We start from the raw sequence: 21704 nt of genomic DNA, 5'->3' as shown, positions 1-21704 counted from the left end.
CAGTAATTATCATTTTAATAAGGATAAATAATATAGAGCCGCTTCTGAAAGGAACCTTAGAGGCCTACAGCTCATGTGGGAGGATCTGCTGAAAGGACAACACACTAGTGTGTATTGTATGACAAAAGTGGAAAAAGAAAGTTATTACTGAAAGAACATAAGATGTCCAATTTTCAAGTTGTTACTAAGCCATATGAGGGGAAAAACATGTGGAAGAGGGCGGTCTGGTCAGATCTGATTCCAATTTGTGATAATAAAAAAAAAAGAACATCCTCAGTGTGAGAAATAGTGGTGGCAGCATCCATTAAGAGTACCCCAGTTGATATTCAGATCAGCATAGATTAAGTTAGGTTATAAGTTGCTTTTACAAAACTTTGCAAGCCACATTTTTCAAATATTGTTCCCTGAAAATTTCTTTTTTTTTCATTATTATGTCTTCGGTGATGATGTTACTTTGCCCATACATATACAATCCCCTTAAAACACATGGAAATAGGTGATTGTAATTTGGCAAAATGTTTCAAAAAAAAAACAAAACACCAAAAACAAAACAGCTTTAATCCATAAAGGCATTAATCCAGTGTGCAGAGATGCGCATTTGCAGTCTGACAAGTAAAATGTTAAATTCAACATCACATCTGAAAGGTAAATATCCAGAAGGGGGCAGCAGAGATTCGACCGTAACAACATGGTCGTTTCCTGTCCTCAGTTCAGACTGACAGGCGCAAGTACTTTACTTCTGAAAGGCAACCTCATCATTAAAGTTAACCAACTCAATCTACCGGCTTTATATTGAAAACATATACTTACATTCCTCAGAACAATAGCTGATGACTCAGTCTAATTTAACAGCTTCATTTAACAAACTGAAGGATTATTGCTAATAAAATGGGTATAAAGATAATTCCTATAGGGATAATTAGTTAATTTCTTAAATAATTTTGTCCTGTGGAAACATATCCATATCCAACATATTGAGGAGTGTCTGCAATCTTTAACAAGTACTAGACATTGCAAGAATATATATATTTTTTTGCCCCTGTTTTCACTTTTTAAAACTTTTTTTAAAACTTAAAAAAAAATGTCCCTATAACTTATGTCATTGTGTATTTTTTTTTATATATGCGCGTGCTTGTGAACGTGCGTGCCCTGGGCTCTACTTGATCTGTTGTTTGCGCAACACAATCACATTTCTTTTAAGCGACAGGGTGTCTAGACGCACACGTGACCGGGCGCGTCAATGCGCACTGGAGACTGGAGGAAGGGCACCAAACCATCAGCCTCATTTACAGGCACACATACACACAGAAGCTTCTGCTACCCCCATCCACCGACAGTAAGAGGAGCAGCCCTGCAGAGGGACGCTTCATTTCAGCTTCAAACTTCGCGCAAAGGGGGAAGAAGAAAAAATATACAGTAATAAAAACTGTGGATTATATTTGAGTTTTTCTTAAATAGGTTCTCAGAATCGCTGCGCGGACGTGAACCGTGGGGGTCTCTCTCTCTCTCTCTCTCTCTCGTTTCCTGCGTGGCTTTCCAACTCCACTCTGTCGTGGAAAGCTTCAGACGTGGATTTGTTCCCTGGTTCCTCTACGGACAGCAGACACCGTCGGCGGCACTGTGAGCGCTCCGATCAGGCACTTTGTGGATTAATAAAGATCCAGCTCTGATATTCTTGAGGTAATGAGGCCCCAGGATCTCCGGTGTCTACAGCCGCATCCTCTCCATGCTGATAGAGATTTCTGACTGTAGAATAATCTGCACCGAGAGGCTTTTTTTTTTTTTTTTTTTTTTTTTAAGGACCAGATCCGCAGATCGGGGTTACGCACGGCTCGGTTTCTGAGCTGCTAGACTAAAACGCCGGATGAGATGGTGATTTATCCCCGTGGGACGAGCTGACTGTCCCGTGAAACCTCCCCGACTGTTTTCCCCCTCTGATCTGAGTCTGCAGGAGAAGGAGACGGAGACTGGCGCATGCTACAGACTTCCTGCGCTCATCCAGCTCCCAGCTTTTCCATCGTATCCTCTCAGGCTGCTTGTCACTGCCTGGACTCGGATCCCGGAATCTTCATGATTTGCGGACACCATGCTCGTTTTTTAGCCGGGAAACCCTCTTCTTGTCCCGCATGTTTAGGACCAAACGATCGGGGCTCGTCCGGCGACTCTGGAGGAGCCGTGCGCCCGTGGAGGGCGACGGGGAGGCGGACAGAGGGACGCATGGCTCCACGGGGGGCTGCTGCATGGGAAAAGCGGCAAAGGTGGCCAAGTCTAACGACGCCGGGTCGGAGGCTGAACTGAAGGCGCTGACCCACTCGGTGCTGAAGAAGATCAAGGAGAAACAATTGGAGGTGCTCCTGCAGGCGGTGGAGTCAAAGGGGGGCGCGCGGAGCCCCTGCTTGCTCCTACCCAGCAAAGTGGACGCCAAAGTGGGTCAGCAGTCTTACTCTCTCCCCATGCTGCTCTACAAAGTGTTCAGGTGGCCGGACCTCAGGCATTCCTCGGAGCTGAAGAGGCTGTCTTGCTGTGAATCCTACGGGGAAATAAACCCGGACCTAGTTTGCTGCAACCCGCACCACATGAGCAGGCTGTGTGAACTCGGTGAGTTTTAGTAAAACAATAAAAATCCTATTAAGATATGCTTGCTATATGTTGAAGTTAGATTATCTTAAAGTAGATAACATCACCTCCTGCAGGTATTCGTATTTCCCCCCCACTTACCATAAGGTCAAAGTCAACCCAAGTGCGTGCCAAGAGGTCCCTTCTACAGGGGCGACTCTAGAAAATATCAAAAGGGCTGGACACATGGGGGGAGCCCTGATTGTATGAGGGAGGAACACCTCTATTCAAATATGTCAAACAGTTTGCTTAATTTTTAATGTGATTATCATAAACAGTAGAAGATTAAAAATGTTGCTTGGAGTTATCATTTGTTTCTTGTCCTAAGAAAATAGTGGCCCCCAATGGTGGGTCGAAACCCAGATGAATGAAAACCTGTTGTTATACTAGATATAGATGAATAGAAATTACTTAAAAGTCATTGAGCATATTTCTTAGTACCTGTTTTCTGGAATGTGCATTAAAATAATAATAATAATAATAAAGACATATTATAGCCCCGGTGGGGGAATAGATAAGACGCTAATGTCATGGTGCACATTGGGCAAATAGACCAAAGCAGGAGAAACGTTTTCATTATTTAGTCAGATATTAATAAGTGGTTCCAACCCCAGGAACCACTGTTTCTTTTCTCTATTTCACTGTGTATCTTGTAATATCTTAAGTCCTTTGCTTTTAGATTGTTTAGGTTTTGAAATTCTTTAACATCCGATGATTTTTTTGTGCATTTTTTCCAGACTAACAGCCTGGTTTCTCTCTGAAACATTTTATAATTGGCATTTCTAAAGTGCAGGGCGCCTCAGCCAGGACTCTAGTCTTTCCACAGTGAAGTTTCCAGCCCCCCCCCCCCCCCCCCCCTCCTTTCTCTCTCTCTCTCTCTCTCTCTCTCTCTCTCTCTCTCTCTCTCTCTATTCCTCTCTGTATGTGTGTGTGTGTGTGAGTGTGCTTGCTTGGCGTCCCGGGCCAAAAGAGGCCCGTATCTGAGTTTGTCCTAGACGCTGATAGTGGCCCTTCTGGCGCCAGGCGGCCCCCTGTTTATCTGCCTGCCAATGAAAGGCAATAGCCGCCCGGCCGGCCTCACTGCCTGCCTCTCCAGGCGGAGCTGACAGACACAAATCTTTTTTTTCCCCCTCCTGCTGAAGAATGACAACTCTTATCTCAAAGTTTAAATCTCTCTCTGTTTTTTTTTCTCCTCCATAGAGTCTCCTCCTCCTCCATATTCCCGCTATCCCATGGATTATCTTAAACCACCAGGTGAGATTTTTCCACAGTATTAAAATCCATATATATATATATATATATATATATATATATATATATATATATATATGGTATATATTTATATATATATATATATATATATATATATATATATATATATATATATAACACATTCATTTAGTGTCTCAGTTTGCCTCTGTATATGTGTGTGTGTGTGTGTGTGAGGGGAAATGGCTCCAGGTTATGTTGTGATTTATGATAGCAGTGGAGTGGCACGCCTGGCTGGCTGGCCAATTCCAGCATGGCTGGCAGCCAGGGCAAAGCAATACAAAGCTGAGATATCAGCTATACACTGAGTGGCACGTCAGCAGGGGCGGAGGGTATGTCTGAGTGTGGAGTGGTTTGTTTGTGCCCTCATCTATCTGTTGGGAGACACAGTCAGAGCAGCATCTCTGGAGCCAGGCAGCCTTTATCAGATAAAATCATCTACAGGATGGAGACTGCATGTACGCGGCTCTATTATGGGGGTATTATGCAGTAGGAGGTGGTCACTTCGTGTTACTGCGGTTTGATCAGGAGATGTTTGGACGTACTTAGCAAGGGAGCTCAGATGATTCAGTTGAGTAGAAGTTAGTGTTATACAGGGATGGGGAATTATTGTATTGTTTATTGAGAAGAAAACATTATCATGGTTTATCATAACATAAACTGTGTTTTTGCTGTCGGGAGAATTACTATTGGTTCTATTAGGAAAATATCAATATCCAAATATTTAAAATTAGAATTGCTTCCAACTATCTAATGTTATGTATTATAAGACAAGTCTGTTTCCTGGTTGGTATGGGGGTCTGCAATTATAGTTTTACAGCAAAAAAAACACTTCTTTTTTGCTTTTTTAATGTCCCCTTTTATTGCAATATTATGTGGAATCAATTGTGATAACAGGAAAATTAATTGTAAAAAGTAAATGCCAATTTTCCACCATGTTTTTGGTTCAGCGTCTTAAATTACCCTTAACGAAAAACTCACTCTCACAAGTAATTATGCACCCACGTTTCATTACAAAGTGTTAATTTACCTCTGAACAGCACATGATAAATACAACCAATCATATTTTAAAATATATTAATAATCGTTGATGTTGATTAGTTCATTTTGGAGGTTTTATCCACCCACAATATTATTCTATTTATTTATCATGATAAATCACAATCTTTATCTCAGTTAATTTCTCCAGCATGACAATATTAGGAAACAAATTTCTGTTCTGACACTTTCAACCCTGTAACACCAATGTTCCGAATCTTTGGAACACTTGTTGTCCGGTTCCTAGATTGAGGACTTCCTGGACCTTGGAACTGTTCCCTTGCATGGTTATAATTGCACGGTTACAATAGCCAATCTCGTTTGTCCAGGACCCTGGAGAGGTAGAACAAGAGGAAACAACAATTAGCTGTAGCTTTGCAGTTTAATAAATGTCTTGTAGGGTCATGTAGAGTAGTAATGAAATACAGGTAGGCATACACATTTGACTACCAAGAGACAACCATCTCCAGCCGATAAAGTCCATTTTTATATATGTATTATAATTTATATATGTATTTAGATATCCTCACAGTAAACTGAGCATATTGAAAAGAAATATTAGAACATTTGAGTTGAGAAAATGAGCACAAATGGACTTTCACTGTTTTTTAACATTGATATCCATCCCTCCTGCGCTTTCTGACTCATTACTCACCTCAGTGTGTATCAGTGCAGAAAGACCTTAGAGTTAAACAGTGACCAGTCAGCCGACTGGCCGGCTCAGAGGAGAAAGTGGCTTTCAGTGAGTGGAAACAATAGGAAGTCATTGCAGCTGCAGTAATTCAACCCCCCCCCCCCTTCCACTCCTTTCACTCTGTCTTTGTCATCTGTCTCCACGTCACTCTGGTAAATATTATTGCATTTAAAAAGCAGCTCCAGCAGATTAAATACAAGCAGAATTGATCTAAAATGTTGGCAGTGTAGTCTACTTGACACCCAGCTCTCTGCTGATTGGCTGGGACCGGCTGCAGACCTGGCGTCGCGTCTCTGTATTGAGTTCAGCTGGAGACTTTCCAGCGCTGAAAGGAAACGAGAAGGTAAATAGGAAATGCAAGTGGGATACAGACAAAGGAAATGATTATACAACTCATGTTACCACCCTGTTTCCTCTCCTGGAGTGAACAGTCTGAACTTGAATTGTTGAACTCAACAGTAGGCAGCAAGGATAATGAGAGCAGGGAAGTTTCTTATTGATCTTGGTTTTGAAGTTTTGAGACTTCAAACGTGATTTTTTTATTTATTCATATTACTTTTTGCTTTGATATATATATACATATATATACCGGTGTATATATTATTTTATTTTTTTTACTAATGAATTTTCATTTGTATCTCCTTAAGATGTGGTAATTGTACAGTGGAACAGATCAGCTTATTATACAAAGACTGCTTTGGGTAGCTGTCCTGTCAGTTACTCCTCTTCATTACTGGGAGTTAATGGGATTTTCTGCGCCAATATTGCTGTGTTCCCTTTAGATCAGGCTGGGTTAAACTGTCATGCCATTCAGAAAATCAAAATATTCACTTCGAGAACGTGTTTGGATGTAAATATTTACAGGAAGCGGAAGAGCAAGGGATTTTTACGACTCTGCTTTTATGAATCCACTAAGCAGGAAGTGGGGTTTATATGTGTCAGGGTGCCTGTCTTTCTCTGGCAGTGGCGGTCAATATGAAAGGAGCCTGGACATAAAATGCTACCTTGTCTCAGCTCAGGGGAATATAAATCACACACTGTTTGGCTCCCTCACTGTAATGCCCCTCTTCCCAAACCCTGTGGTCAGTGGTGAACTGCAGCCCGAGAGCCCAGGGCAAGGCGTGCTGGCAACCAATGAAAGAAAGGGCCCAGGCCGTGCCTGTGCATCTCGTTAAGGAGACCGCAGCAGCATGGGCCTCATCCGGACGGGCCAACGGACTTCATTGTGAAACCACTCTGGCCACTGCAGTTCTACTTCACTCCAGTGCAGGGGTTCAATCATTTGTATCTTCTGCTAAGGCTACAAATGGTTTCTTTCATGTGATAAATTTGCCTTTAAATTCATTATGCAGGGGTTCAGAGGATGACACGAGAAGAATAACATGTAGCTAAAGGAATGTATAGTGGGTGAAGCAAAATAACACTTTTATTATTCTACATTTTCTGGAACCAAAAACATAATACATAGTTCTTCAACTAGGATTTCATTTTAGTGGTCCCTAGTGTGTTTAGGGATTTTCAGATGGATTCCAGACTCATAGAAAAAGAAAGTTAACAGGTAGCAAGTTGCTGTATTCTCACATCGCCTAAAAATAGTGTTTTATACTTAAACTGCAGATTAATAAAATGTAACTGAAACATCCATCCATTTTCCATCACGCTATCTCCAGCTGTCTATGGGCGAGAGGCAGGGAACACCCTGGACAGGTCTCACACTCACACCTAAGGACAATTTAGAGAATTAACCTAACAGTCCTGTTTTTGGACTGTGGGAGGAAGCCGGAGTACCCAGAGAATACTCACGCATGCTCAGGGAGAACATGCAAACTCCATGCAGAAAGACCCTAGGCCAGGAATCGAACCTGGAACCTTCTTGCTGTACGGCAGCAGTGCTACCCACTGCGTCTCTGAGCAGGTTAAAAGTGAAATTATCTGTCACAGTATTTTTTTCCTACTGTTTGCCCGATTTGATGCCACAGGACCTGGTTAATAAATGTCAAATTTTACCCCGATAAGAAGCATTTGATTCAACAAAATGGCAACTCAGATACTACTTTCTGTCAAAATAGGATATTAGGATATAAGTTGTAAGCTCAAAACATTCACCCTTATATCCACACCTGTAATTCTCATATCTATTTACCAATTTATTATAGTTAAAAAAAATGTTTATGTTTAAATATCGTGAGATCTTGTTCTTTTATTGAGCTGGAAATGAAAGAGTCCAACCCAAGGTCTCCACCCGGTCGCTGGTAGAAAAAAACCTAACCCTTTCTGGTTCAGCAGTTCCTCTGTGTAAAGAAGCAGGGCTAACATTCCTTCCAAAGCACCGGATTATGGGGGGGATTATCAGGGGTGTAAGAAATTCTCCGCTGTGTGTGTGAGTGAGAGTGTGAGCTTCATCGTCAGCATCTTCATTAGGCATTGATTTCACCCGAGTGATTGACGGCTTCGCAGCTGCTGCTTTGCTGCCATCTCCCATCACACACAGGAACACGCTCAGTGCTAACTCAGAGTCTCTCTTTCCATCAGATTCTCCAGACTCTGGGCCTTCATCCAGTGATACTGGGGGAACGACGTACTCGGCCCCTGTGGGGCTTTCAGGTAAATATTCCCACCAATACATCTCCCCTTTATATCACCCATTTTTCCTGCTCTCTCCCCTCATCATCACCCTCCCCTGTTTTTCTTTTCCCTCTGCTTCGCATTCCTCCCGACACACACATCATCTCCCCTCCATACTTGCAATGATGAGGCGGTGATTGTGGGGGCCCCAGCTTCCCCTCTGCAATAAAACAGCCAGTGAAGGAGGGAGGTGCAGCTCTCCCACAGCCACATAAATTCTTCCCTTCTGGCTCTTTGAACAACGCTCCTCTCTTCTCCCTTCTTCTCTCCTATTGCTCTCTGTGTGATGTTGTAATACAAGACAAACAACAGCAGGCTATTGTTTGTAACGGAGTATGTTCAGTCCATGTTGTGTACTTTAAGAGAGGAAACAAGCAGGACTAGTCTTACATTTGAGTGTTTCTTTTTGCTGAGTTTCAACATACATTGGATGTCTTTGTAGACGGACACACGCTCGCTTCACTCTCTCCCAACTTTGATGCCGAACGTGTTTCGGGCTCCGTGAGAGTCCCCCCTATAATCCCCCCTTGGCAGCGTCGCCTTCCTTACCCACAGGCTGCAGAATAAGATGATGCTCATGAGAGAGGGTTCGCTCTCCAGTGCTGTTCTCTGCTTTCATTTGCCGCATATGGTTCTCATTATAGAGCCTTTAAAGCCTGTTTTATGTCAGTTGGTGTTCGCTGCCAGTTTTTTTTTTTCTCCCTCCTTTGTTTGGTGGTAGGGGGTGGAAGGTTTAGCCTTTTCGCCTGAACGTGCGTGTGTTTGCGTGTGTGTCAGAGCTGAAGATCCAAAAATCACACCCCACATCCTCCTCCAGAGTATCAGGACGGACACTAAATTCCTCCCTTTGTGGGTTAACTAAAGACGCATTTCATACATGGTTCAAACTATGAAATTCAAGAAGTGGAGACTTAACAGGCGTCCTCCCTTCATTTTCCCCTCCTTCGGCCACCCCTCCTCCCCTGTTTTCCTTCCTGGCGATGAGGACATGGCCATGGCAGCCAGCGTCATTGGTGAATGGGCCTCCTCAGTTAGACAGGGACAAGTTGAAAGGCTGAGGCGTGATGGCCAAAGTGCTCTGCCCTCATGATTTTCCCCACAAGCCAAATGAAGGGGGTAAAAAAAGGCTAATCCATTCCTTCTCTGCTCCTTTTTCTTTTCTTTTTTTCACCCTCCCCGTTTTCCCGGGCTTGGCTCCCTCCCTTTGGGGCCCTGACAAAAGAAACATGGCTCCCCCAGAGGCCCTGCTGCTGACCTTCTAATTCACTCACTTTGCCCTTTTTATGTTCTTCTTCAGACAAATTCACAAAAACGAAAGAGTGGCTCAAATGAGACTGGAGGGCAGCAAGAGTTCTGCTTCTTTTTGCATTATTTTAGAATAATTAACTTGATTTCTTTGGGAACAATCTCAAGTAGATTGGGGGCGGTGGGTCGGAGGAAGGAAGAGCTGAAACAGAGGGAGTACTTCTTCCCTGTTTCTACATTCAGGAGAAAGCCTAGATTGCCCAGGCTGGAAGGAGTTAAGTGAACTGTGACAGCGACAAGCGCAAATGCAAACTAGGCTGCCTGCCAGACTAGCGGCTCCAAAGCTCCCCTCACTGGCCCACGTCATCGGCTTGGAACAGAACAGAGGGGAAGGGAAGAGGAGAGGAGAGGACGGCTGGAGCTGGGCGCCAGGGGCACCGATCTTGGCGAAGACCTAGATCATGGGTTTATAGGTTCACCCAGGCACTGAGCAGGGAGATCAGATTAGGGATTGAGAAATGGAGATCAGGTCAGGGTTAAGAGGGTGCTGGACTGTTGGTTATGAATCTCTGGAGTGTTAAGTAACTCTTAGTTATTAGCAGCTTAAGAGGCGTTCTTGTTGCCTGTCGAGCTTTAATATGTCTTTTTATTGAAACCACACCTCCGTTCAATATGTTGCAGAATCTTGTATTACCCAGGCCTTCTATTTTTCACAAAGTTGTTCTTTATTTCTACTCATTTCATTGCAATACATGAAGAGAAATAATACACAATATTTAGATCATGAAACAGAGAATTGAACAGTAGGTTTTCTAAGATTCACAAGAGAAATTTTAGGTTTTCCAAACAGAAAATTGCCAGAAAGAAAACTGATCAATCAAAACCTGCAGCATATTCCCGTCCAGGACAGTGGTGAAGCTTAATGCTTACAAAAAGCTCATTTTAGTCACTCTTTGACTGTTTCTTTTCTCTTCTATCTACTATGCCACTCAGACAGCTTAAATCTACTAAAGTTTTCTTTAGCTCTTTGCTAACAGAATTTACTGTTTCTGACAAATATAAATTGGGATTCATTTAAACAAAGTAGGTTCTAATGACAAACAAATAAAACCAAATTAAAAGCTGAGGATCATTTTATTACACATATATTTGCAACTTATAAGTAAATGTGATACATCAGAGCTATTCTCCAATAATGAGACCAAAACTCTCCCCAGTTTATAGTCAATGGGCTCCAATAGATGGTTTTGCCAGTCTTGTGCTCTGGCCTCAAAAATGCGTATTACATAGTCAAAGTTTAGAAGTCATCCCATTATGAAGCATATTGCACATAGTGGTTGTACTCTCAGTACCTATCCAGTCAACAGTGTGCTGTGTGAATATAAGTAAGGAATTATATATTTAATTGACTGTACTTAATCAAAAACGTGTCTTTTAATTCTCTGCAATGGCCCAATCTTTAATATTTTGAATTATGCAAGCATTCCTGTTTAGAATGACAACATGAAAGCACTCCCCTGCATATATGGAGCTCATGATGACATGACCTATACAAAGTCATTTAGCCCTTTTTAAGTTAGATTTCACTTTGACGAGAAATACTATAGCATTTTGATCTCAGAAGATCTCATACCTAAGTTCTTGCCCCTACTACATGAACTCAAATCTGCCCAGATCAAAGGCAAAGTAATACTGATGTCCATTGCCATCTTTAGTGCGTATTTTATTTTATAGTTACAGTTGAGTAATAAACCGAGGTGTACACTATAAGTCTACCTTAAAGTAGACTTGTGTTTGTGCCAGACATTTGAAAGTGCAGCATCTGAGTACCGTTGGCATGCCTGTTGGTGCCGTTGGGGGCTGACCCAGAGTGCCTGCGTGTAACCGGATCCAGTCCCACTGTGCTGGCATGTACACACACACACGCACACACTCAGATAGGAGAGGAGATAGAATGACCTGGTGCGAGCCCTGGCGGATGGCCGATTGTCACACAGGCGCTTCCTCCCACTGCGGGTTAAATTTAGGCCAAGTTGTATTCTTACACTGCCAGCCTACCTCGACAGACAGTGTCCTGGCCCCTCAGCCAGTCAATTAGTCATCCAGTGAACTGGCTAGAAGTGTGACCTTCATCAGTGGCTCTGATAGAGACTAAAGTTAGCCCTGATGAGTGAATAAACAGTATGCTTCATTTAAGATTTCTTAAGATACTTGAGGCTTTTTAAACTTAGGAAAATTAAGAGAGAAAGCTTGAAACAGAGCACCCTCAGTGTGCCTCTTCTCCCTCAGCATTCCTGCCTTGTTTGGGTTAGCAGGGAGAGGAAAGGGCCGCGCAGGATATGACCTCATGTCTTTGAGGAAAAGCCGAGCGGACAGGGAGGCAGCCGAGGCCTCGTCTTGATGGAAAACAAACACGGGGGGTACACCAACCAGAAAGAAGGAAGGCAGGTCGTCAAAAAGAGAGGAACTGAAAAGAGAAATGTAGTCGCTGCTTGTAGTCGCCCTTTTTAAAGCAAATTAGGGCCATCTTCACCAGAATGTATGCCTTATTTTCCTTTTCTTGTTGCTTTTCCTGCATGAATGTTAGAAGACAGAGAAGATGGCGGCTTTGGGTGGAGGGAGAGATGGCCGGCAGCTCTGCTCAGTTCTCTGTAATTTGGAAGCTGTGTGTTATAGCCAGCAAGCTGAGCCAAGCGGAGCCGGGCCGCTCTGTGCTGGACCAGGATCTCTCATTACTCCCCACTTCCTCTCCTTGCGAGGCAGCCAAGCCAACCTCTTGGCAAGGGACTTAATTTTGGTTTTTGGCCGCCCTCTTTTCCCCACCCTGTGTCATTATGCAGCACAAATCGGAAAAACATGCATGCAGAAAGCGGCGGATGATGGAGGGGGATCGAGGAGAGTTTTGCTTTGCTTTGAGTGCATTTTTGGTTTTCCCTTTGCTTCAGATGCTTTGGGGCAATGCTGTTGCAGTTAAAAAAACGTTACCTTTACTGCGGTTGACAGGAAGGCTTTGCAGTTCTGGTTCTGAGCCAAGGTTGGACGGAGGCCCAGGACAAGACGAACATTGTTTTGGTTCACATTGGCTCTGTGGGAGTGGGTTTCGACATTAGCTTAAGTATGGAGATATATCTTAGGGTGGGAACGTGTGAGGGGGCAAGGGGAAAAGAGGACTTAAAACACTCCTATGGAGGATTAAAAAAATGGAAATAAGTGGAGACATATGCGCATAAAACCTGTGGGTGTCTCCACCTTCCTGCCTACTCATTCATGGAGTCACTTTGTCTTTTGTGTACTCTAAAGTGCCCTTGTGTGTCAGTAACCACATCTCTATCAGCACTGGAACAACGACACACAGTAAGAAGCTTACAGGGGTATATAAATACTAATAAAATGCAACCACCTCTCAGACCACATCCAACTGAAACTGCAGGTTGTTGTTTTTGGTGTCGGATTTAGTTCCCACGGTCTTATAGTCGCAACAGTGTGAGCGATTGTTCAGCTTGTCTGTCCATCTATCTGTATCTATATTTGTATATACACTATATTGCCAAAAGTATTTGCTCACCCATCCAAATTATTGGAATCAGGTGTTCCAATCACTTCCATGGCCACAGGTGTATAAATTCAAGCACCTAGGCATGCAGACTGTTTTTACAAACATTTGTGAAAGAATGGGTCGCTCTCAGGAGCTCAGTGAATTCCAGCGTGGAACTGTGATAGGATGCCACCTGTGCAACAAATCCAGTCGTGAAATTTCCTCGCTCCTAAATATTCCACAGTCAACTGTCAGCTGTATTATAAGAAAATGGAAGTGTTTGGGAACGACAGCAACTCAGCCACGAAGTGGTAGGCCACGTAAACTGACGGAGCGGGGTCAGCGGATGCTGACGCGCATAGTGCGAAGAGGTCGCCAACTTTCTGCAGAGTCAATCACTACAGACCTCCAAACTTCATGTGGCCTTCAGATTAGCTCAAGAACAGTGCGCAGAGAGCTTCATGGAATGGGTTTCCATGGTCGAGCAGCTGCATCCAAGCCATACATCACCAAGTGCAATGCAAAGCGTCGGATGCGGTGGTGTAAAGCACGCCGCCACTGGACTCTAGAGCAGTGGAGACGCGTTCTCTGGAGTGACGAATCGCGCTTCTCCATCTGGCAATCTGATGGACGGGTCTGGGTTTGGCGGTTGCCAGGAGAACGGTACTTGTCTGACTGCATTGTGCCAAGTGTAAAGTTTGGTGGAGGGGGGATTATGGTGTGAGGTTGTTTTTCAGGAGCTGGGCTTGGCCCCTTAGTTCCAGTGAAAGGAACTCTGAATGCTTCAGCATACCAAGACATTTTGGACAATTCCATGCTCCCAACTTTGTGGGAACAGTTTGGAGCTGGCCCCTTCCTCTTCCAACATGACTGTGCACCAGTGCACAAAGCAAGGTCCATAAAGACATGGATGACAGAGTCTGGTGTGGATGAACTTGACTGGCCTGCACAGAGTCCTGACCTCAACCCGATAGAACACCTTTGGGATGAATTAGAGCGGAGACTGAGAGCCAGGCCTTCTCGTCCAACATCAGTGTGCGACCTCACAAATGCGCTTCTGGAAGAATGGTCAAAAATTCCCATAAACACACTCCTAAACCTTGTGGACAGCCTTCCCAGAAGAGTTGAAGCTGTTCTAGCTGCAAAGGGTGGACCGACGTCATATTGAACCCTATGGATTAGGAACGGGATGTCACTTAAGCTCATATGTGAGTCAAGGCAGGTGAGCAAATACTTTTGGCAATATAGTGTATATGTGTGTGTGTGTGTGGGAGAGAGATAGTGCCCCTAGATACAGATCTTGTGGGCAGTCTCCTGACGTCTGTGCCTGCAAAAGGGAGCTCATGTCATCATTCCAGCCGGCCTGGCACCGTGTTTGAAAGTACCTTGTGTTTATTTGTCCCGTCACCCTGGGAAATCTGGGTTGGAGGGAGTGGTTGTGTATGTGTGAGCGTGCAAGGGTCAGCCTGATGAAGTGTTGTACTAAGAACTCAGCAGGGATGGGAAAGAGGTCCACAGTGGGAAAAGAAATCTCCCATTAGCTTTTGTGACTCTTTCAGTGCTTATTGCAGCCCAAAGTGGGAAAAGAGAAATGTTCATGATTTGATCATACTTTGGAGGGGCCGTGAGGAGCCTCTTAGAGAAGTGAAGTTATGGATGCGGTAAATAGGAAGACGCCTGCAGTTTCTTCTCCTTATCTTTCCCCGTCAAGGCCGGATGGCTCATGTTCGAGATGGCGTGTCTGCAACTCATTCTCCCTATCTGTGTTTCTGCAAGAAGTCAGATCTGCAGATAGAGAAACTGGGCCACTCCCCTGTGTGGTTTTCCTGCCATCAGGGCTTATTTACGTTTCATTGAGAGGGCGGGGTGGGGTGGGGGTCTTAACAGCTTCAGTTACTTGGTATCCTAAAGCTTCACTTCCTCTCTTTTAGCTAAGAAAGCCACTACACTGGTGCAGCGCGTCTGCTTGAACTTTGTGTAACTGTTGATTTGTAAACTAAAATGTGACATATTGAACTATAACTACTGCTGATTATTTTAAGGAAGTAGTAGTTCTGAGTGACAAAAAGGCTTAAATTAGAAGGCAACCATATTTTTGCGTGTTTTTTAAAGACGTTTTTACACCTATCCTGAAGTCTTTGTCAATTCTGTCAGCTCACATCAGAGCAGTTTGCAGTGGGAGTGCTGTTGTATTTAAGCGGCATGGAGTTCCATCCTCCTGCACACATTCCTAGTCAGATGCAAAACCAATAGGCACCCCTTGTTCTTTAGGATTGTTTGAGCCTTTCATTGTGCATAAGGTCTGTGATTGGTCTTTTCATCATAATAGGAATACTTATGAAATTTCTGAAAGATTAGTTCCAAGACTAAATTTTAAATTCTTGGAAGCTGAAACCGCAATCCTCCCGCTCCATTCAGTGATGGCTTTTCTCTTTTCAAAAAGATATCTTCATTGACCCCTCTCTAAAACCATCTGTCATCTCTGTCCATAATCTGAACACTTTGGTCTTCAAAGGTGTGTACTTTGTTGTTGAGGTGCAAGTCTACAGCTGAATCTTTCCCAGAGCTACCGGCTCTCTGATGCTGTGCCATGTGTTTGTTTAGTTATTGTTTGGCTTCTGCAATATAGGAGGCTGTACAGTCCTCCCTGCACTTGATTGCATAGACAACAGTGCTCAGATTAGGGTGTTCTGGCTTTAGGATGAACCAGGATGAATCCAGTTTTGAGTTCTTAAAAAAAGTTACTAAAAATTCTGCTCATGACTTCACTTGAAGTGTTTATTTTGCACCTGAAATCTGAACATTTTTGCCTAATAAATGTGTCTATCCAAGCATACTTTAGACATTGATATCTACTTGATCATTGATGAGTGATGAGGATGTTCTGATCTCTTCTATGCTGAACAATAAAACTGCTGTCATTTCTCCTTCTGCAGTGGCCGCCTTTCAATGCATTTCTGGTTTCAGAAGAGGTGAGCCAGACAGTCCTTGGAGGGTCTGCGAGTTGGCTGTTTAACAGTTGTCTGGATTCTAAAGTTCCAAAAAGGGAAAATCATTGAGACCTGGTGTTTGGTGTGCAATAATGGAGAGATGCTTTGCTTTGAATGCAGATGAAGGGGCACTCACACATATACACATCTTTTTGGGGGTCTGAACTTATCTGGCGTGGCAGAGAGAACAAAAGGAATGCCTCCAGGCTGACCCTTAACCTTTGGAATAGACTTTCCCCCGCTCGCGAGAGGGTGTTGACTTAGAAAATAAGGCACCGTGACGAGCCCTTCCCTCCCCTGCCTTGAGCTGTTTCCCCCATGTCTTCCTCGTTCCCGTTTTCATCCAGCGCGTCTGTCTGATGACAGGGCCATTACACGTCTGGGGCGAGAGAGGCCCAAACACCCGCAGAGTTCTCTGGGATAGATGCAAGGTGCTTCTCACGAGCTTACTGCGTATTTACTTACGTTGAAACCGTGCAGAACCAAAGGTTGAAAATCGTGTGTGCAAAAGAGACGGAGTGTAATGTGTGTGAATCGGCTGACTTCTAAAGATAGCACCAACCCAGTGGGTGTCTGTGCGTGTGGAGTCAGACGGAGGTAATGATTAACCTTTCCAGACTGTGTTTGTGTCCCTGAGAGAAGTGCAGTGAGTCTAGCACCTCCCCACCCTCCTTCCACAGCCGTCCTGCCTCGCTCCCCTTTCTGCTGAGCCCAGTTGGCCCATCTAGCATGGTGTCTGCTTTATCAAAGCTGTTGACCATAGAAATAGGGGGGTATATCCCAGTTAAGTCTTTGGCGCTCATGCTAAAAATTCATATGCTTGGTGTATTTTTTTTTAGGTGGCAACACCACATGTGATCAAGACAGTTGCAAAGTTTATATTCCTTTAACTAGGTGCAGCATGATGTTCCCATGTTATGGTAATATTGACTAATGATACAGCAATCTAACAATATTTCCACTAAAAATGATTGAAATTATTTTATTTAAAGAATTAATTATTCCCTCGTTGGCTAAGGTGAAAAATCTTGTAGTTATATACTGCTTGGCATTCTAGCCTGCAGTTTGGTGCTTTACAGACGAGCCGCCCTTAGCTGGCTAACTCTGATTCATTGTGGCTAGAATATATTCCTAAATAATTGAGGACCCGGAGGCGAGATTAGTGGAGTTCCTCAGTCCTGTTTGCTCAGAAAAGCTGAAGAAAGCTCACTTTAGCATTTTCAACTAGACACTAACAACGATAAAACACAGAAGCAATGCGATTGAAGATTTCAGCGGTTTTTAACCATATCTTTTTTTAAGCCTTAGTCGTCTGGTGTCTGTCATGCGGTTTTTTACGTTGCAAAAACCACCTTTAACCAGGACAGCTGAATGAATCATTGCCTGAGAGCTCTTGCTTTGTTGTGAACGAGCAGGAAAAGTCTTTGTTAGATGGGGGGGGGGGGGGTTGCCATGTTGGGTTTCCTGCATGTGGACCCCATGGGACAGACCAGAATGGGACACAGCAGCAGCAGACAACTGACAGGAGGAGGACAGAAAGGGTTAGGGTGACAGATGGCCGCAGGCTGCCGGCTAGCCAGCTTATCTCCGGCGAGGAGGAGAAGCTTGAGACACAAGAGGAGCTTTAAGGCCAGAGTGCAGCAGGAGCAGGTGGGAAGGCAGACAGTAACTCAGACTAATGCTTCCATAGGCAGACATCCAGAGCCCGGACATGCAGACAGATGTACAAGCAGAGACCACAGTGAATATTCAAGACCTGGGGCTAATGAGCACACACACAGCACTGCTAGTATGACTTCACCAGAAACACACCTAAGAAAGATACACCTGTAATAGTGTCAAGCCGTAACAAAAGAAGCTTGGCAGCCTTTGCAAACAATGATTATTAAATTAACTCGTTAGGTACTGGAATACCAAGGTGAGCTAACTGGGTGCTGCTAAAATTAGCAAGTGTTTTCATACATGCATGTTTGTCCAGCAGTATAACTCATGAGGTGTAAGTTCATCTGCTGTCAGAACAAGCTGTGAACATTACTATTTGAGAGGCAGCACCCTGCTGATGGAGGAGTCTGGCTGTCTCGCCATCTCGCCGGCTGATTCACCAAACCGGGTTTGGGTTTGTTTTCCTGTAGGAAACATGTCGTTATCAACAGAGTTCTGCTGAAGTCTCTCTTAATTTTGGAGGCACAGAGATTGCAATGCAAACCTTTTTGTCTAGTCAAAGTATATTTTATCTCAGTATGTCTCCTGCTTTTCTCCATGAGGCTTCTTCACATTTGAGCAGAACCTGACACAGGAGATTCTGTCTAAATGACGACAGCAATGTGTGAATTATTAGTCTTTAACATCTGTTATGACTCATAAATAAGTAAAAGACTTAAATATTTCCTTAATGGGTGACTGTCTGCCTCTTGCATCTTTCCTGCGTTCCTTTTTTCCCTCTTTCTTCTGCGGTTTTCTCACACCACGAGTTTAAAGTTTCTCAGAGGCGAGTCCATGAAGCGGGGGAAGCGTCGGGGCCGTTAATGTAGTCCTGAATAGCAGAGTGTTTTCGAGCTGCAATGACAGGCCCAGACAGGCAGCCGCTTTAATGACCTGTGACGCCAAGCTCTGTCTCTCTCTGCAATAATGCGCTCACACAAACACGCATATACACACAGCAGGGCACCACAGGTGAGCTCCACCAGCAGCCTCATGCGTCCTTGTCCTTATCAACCTTGGCTCTTCCTGTAATGTGTAAAACATGCCAGGTTTGGAGACTGTCTGACATCTTTCTGAGACATAAAAACGCCTTCTTGTCTTTTATCAGTGAGAGAGGTTCTCCTTTTTTCCTGCATTCAGTCAAACGTAGATAGCTGGGTGCTTGGTTTCCTTTAGCGCCCCACTGGGATGGATTTACGATAAATTCCCTGAGGCCAGACTCAGTTCAACTTCAAAGAACACAGCCCTGCTTGTTTTATGGAAGGCATGCTTTCAGTTTTGCTGGCCCCCTTTCCTTCTGCTAGACTTTTTTTTTTCTGTCTCCCTAGTCCCAGTGTTTTTTTGTTCCCTTCCTCATTTTTTTCCCCCCTCTTAATGAAGGCTAATGACAGGCCAGGATAAGTCCGCCTGGGCTCGGCAGAGATCCTGCCGCATTAACGTTACAGCCAGTCCCAGACGGGACCTTCCAAATTACCGGTTACATTCACAGCTACTGCTAGATGACAGAGAGCAGGTCGAAGGGCTCTGCTCCTCCACATATATACCTGCATTCCAAGCTTTCCTGATCTTCAGCAATCAGCCTACAGGATGACAATGAATGTACTTTAGAAAGGTTCCAGCACCGAGGTGATAGTGCAAAAACATATGAGATGTGCTTAAAAGTCGAAAGAGGAAGCAAAGTTGTAAAAGAAACAGTCAAAATATGTAAAAAGCATTCCTTCTCCTCTCCACCGCGCCCCCTCTGTCTCAATCTATTTCCCTTGCGCCTGAGTGGCTCCCTTTCTAGCTGGGAGTTGCTGGAAGCCAGATTTCTGCAGAATAGAGATATGGAGGGAGAGAGCGACGGCGCAGGAGGCACTGTAAAGGGTGGGGGATAGAGTTTGTAAACTGGAGCACAGCCATTTGTACACATCTTTTCTACGCTCAGGGGAAACTTCAGACCCATGAGGGTTCTCTTGTCAACAATTTAGGCACCAGGGTCTGCTTCTGTCGCCTGTCCAGCATGGTTTTTCTGTTTGTGTCTAAGCCCTGCATCAGTTACCACATCTCTGTTGGTCAAACTCTTCATTTCCTTCAGAGGGGCGAAGCATGTTGCTGTAGAGACAATCAGTACTAGAGGGTGACGTCAGTACATTGTTGGCCGAGCCACTACAAAAATACAGCGAGCCAGACAGAAGATAAGCATTTAATGCCCAGATAAATATTGCACCGCATGTGGAAACTTGCTTGGCAGTGTGTCTCCGGGTTGATTTTTCTTGTCTGTGGTCCAGGAATTCCAATATGGTTTTCCTGCATGGTAGAAATTGCGGATGACAGCTCAGTTTTGGCTCTTGACTAAAGAAGATGCTCTATTTCCCAAAACGGGGATAAAGATGAAGTTGTTCAGCTGTAGCAATGTTTAAGCAGCTTTGTTGCTGTGATTTAGATGACATCTGATGACATCTGTCATGAAGTCATCTTTTCTCTTCCTCTGCTCTCTTTTTCTTCTTGATCTTGATCTTCTATTGTATGATTTCTTTTATTTTGCTCAAGTCTAAGCCTCTTTATCTCTCTTTTCTTTTGCAGATTCCCTGGCGTTGCAGGAGTCAGGAGAGCCGACCCACTGGTGCGTGGTGGCGTACTGGGAGGAGAAGACGCGCGTCGGACGCCTCTACTCGGTCCAGGAGCCCTCTCTAGACATCTTCTACGATCTACCTCAAGGGAATGGCTTCTGTCTGGGCCAGCTTTGCTCGGACAACAAGTCCCAACTGGTTCAGATGGTGCGGGCCAAGATCGGCTATGGTATCCAGCTGACGCGCGAGCCAGACGGGGTGTGGGTGTACAACCGCAGCTGCTACCCCATCTTCATCAAGTCGGCCACACTGGACAACCCGGACTCGCGCACGCTGCTCGTGCACAAGGTGTTCCCTGGATTCTCCATCAAAGCTTTTGACTATGACAAGGCGTGCAGCTTGCAAAGGCCGAACGACCACGAATTTACACAGCAGCCTCGCACTGGCTTCACAGTGCAGATAAGCTTTGTAAAGGGCTGGGGACAGTGCTACACCAGACAGTTCATCAGCAGCTGCCCGTGTTGGTTGGAAGTAATCTTTAACACGCGATAGCAGCAGCAGGAGCCTTCCTCCTCTTCATGCTGACCTCTTCTACACCCACTCACAGAGAAAGACTTCATCCACTTTTCCTTTTTTGTTTTGTTGCTGAGGTTCAAATGCAGAAGAAAAAAAAGGAACTTAGAAAAGAGAAGAAAGTTTAAATTCTGATGGACTTGTTTGATAAACGACTGAGATTTAATTAAAAAGAAGCGGAAAAAAATGTATTTTATGTTATATATGAATATATTATTAATTGTAAATATGAAGACGTTTTATATGCATCATTATTTATGTATTGTGCAATGTGTTGGTGAGAAGAAAAGAAGATGCACTTTGCTTAATATAAATACAAAACAAAGAAATGCCAAAATAATAAAAAAAAAAATGTAATAAATGTAACATGACTCGTCTATTTTTTTGGGGGGGAAGGGATATTTTTTATTTTTAACTGCTTGAAGATGAACAGTTTTAATAAACTGAATCGACCTTTTGATTTTTGTTTTGGAAAAAGTCAGCATTAGTCTGAAGTTTGTGCTCCTGGGAGACTTCGATGTCATCCTGCAGGTTTTAAAAGCTTTTTCCTCAAAGACAACATGAGTCAGACAGTGTCACGAGCCCGGTTCCCTCAGGCTCCTTTACTGCTCGGTAAAACTGTCTGTTTCCTGAGTTATTTGGGGATGAATGTCCTGTTTCCTCTCTGTCATTAACTGACTTATGACATCACAGCCAGGAAGCACTAATGACAAATTTCAGAAACCAATAAAGCCAACAGCGGGTCTAGCTTCTCGGAGAAGCACCTTTGTTTAAAAAAGGCCAACTTAAGAGAAAAGTATATTTCAAACAAAAAAATTTGCACCACACCTCAAGAGAAAATAAAACCAAAGTGAGAATCTTTTCTC

At 44.0% G+C, this 21704-nt stretch overlaps 1 protein-coding gene across 1 annotated transcript; it reads left to right on the top strand.

Moving 5' to 3' along the window:
• The first annotated feature begins 1265 nt into the window (after positions 1 to 1265).
• On the top strand, positions 1266 to 21195 carry smad7 (SMAD family member 7). Its single transcript, XM_038294969.1, has 4 exons — positions 1266 to 2598; positions 3817 to 3870; positions 8150 to 8221; positions 20279 to 21195. The coding sequence occupies exons 1-4, from the start codon at positions 2127 to 2129 to the stop codon at positions 20815 to 20817; spliced, it is 1137 nt and encodes a 378-aa protein (XP_038150897.1). The 5' UTR covers positions 1266 to 2126; the 3' UTR covers positions 20818 to 21195.
• The last annotated feature ends 509 nt before the right edge of the window (positions 21196 to 21704 follow it).

Source organism: Cyprinodon tularosa, unplaced genomic scaffold (genome assembly GCF_016077235.1).
Source record: "Cyprinodon tularosa strain WSP-4 unplaced genomic scaffold, ASM1607723v1 ctg349, whole genome shotgun sequence".
Classification (NCBI taxonomy): Eukaryota; Metazoa; Chordata; class Actinopteri; order Cyprinodontiformes; family Cyprinodontidae; genus Cyprinodon; species Cyprinodon tularosa.
The sequence above is the reverse complement of the archived record's forward strand: the minus strand, read 5'-3'. Positions and strand labels throughout refer to the sequence as shown.

What these genes read in the sequence shown, in the direction of transcription:
- smad7 (XM_038294969.1), top strand. Translation starts at nt 2,127, where the DNA reads ATGTTTAGGACCAAACGATCGGGGCTCGTCCGGCGACTCTGGAGGAGC. An exon ending in GAGCAGGCTGTGTGAACTCG is followed by an intron (nt 2,599 to 3,816) that starts GTGAGTTTTAGT and finishes TCTCCTCCATAG; the next exon opens with AGTCTCCTCCTCCTCCATAT. An exon ending in GGCCCCTGTGGGGCTTTCAG is followed by an intron (nt 8,222 to 20,278) that starts GTAAATATTCCC and finishes TTTCTTTTGCAG; the next exon opens with ATTCCCTGGCGTTGCAGGAG.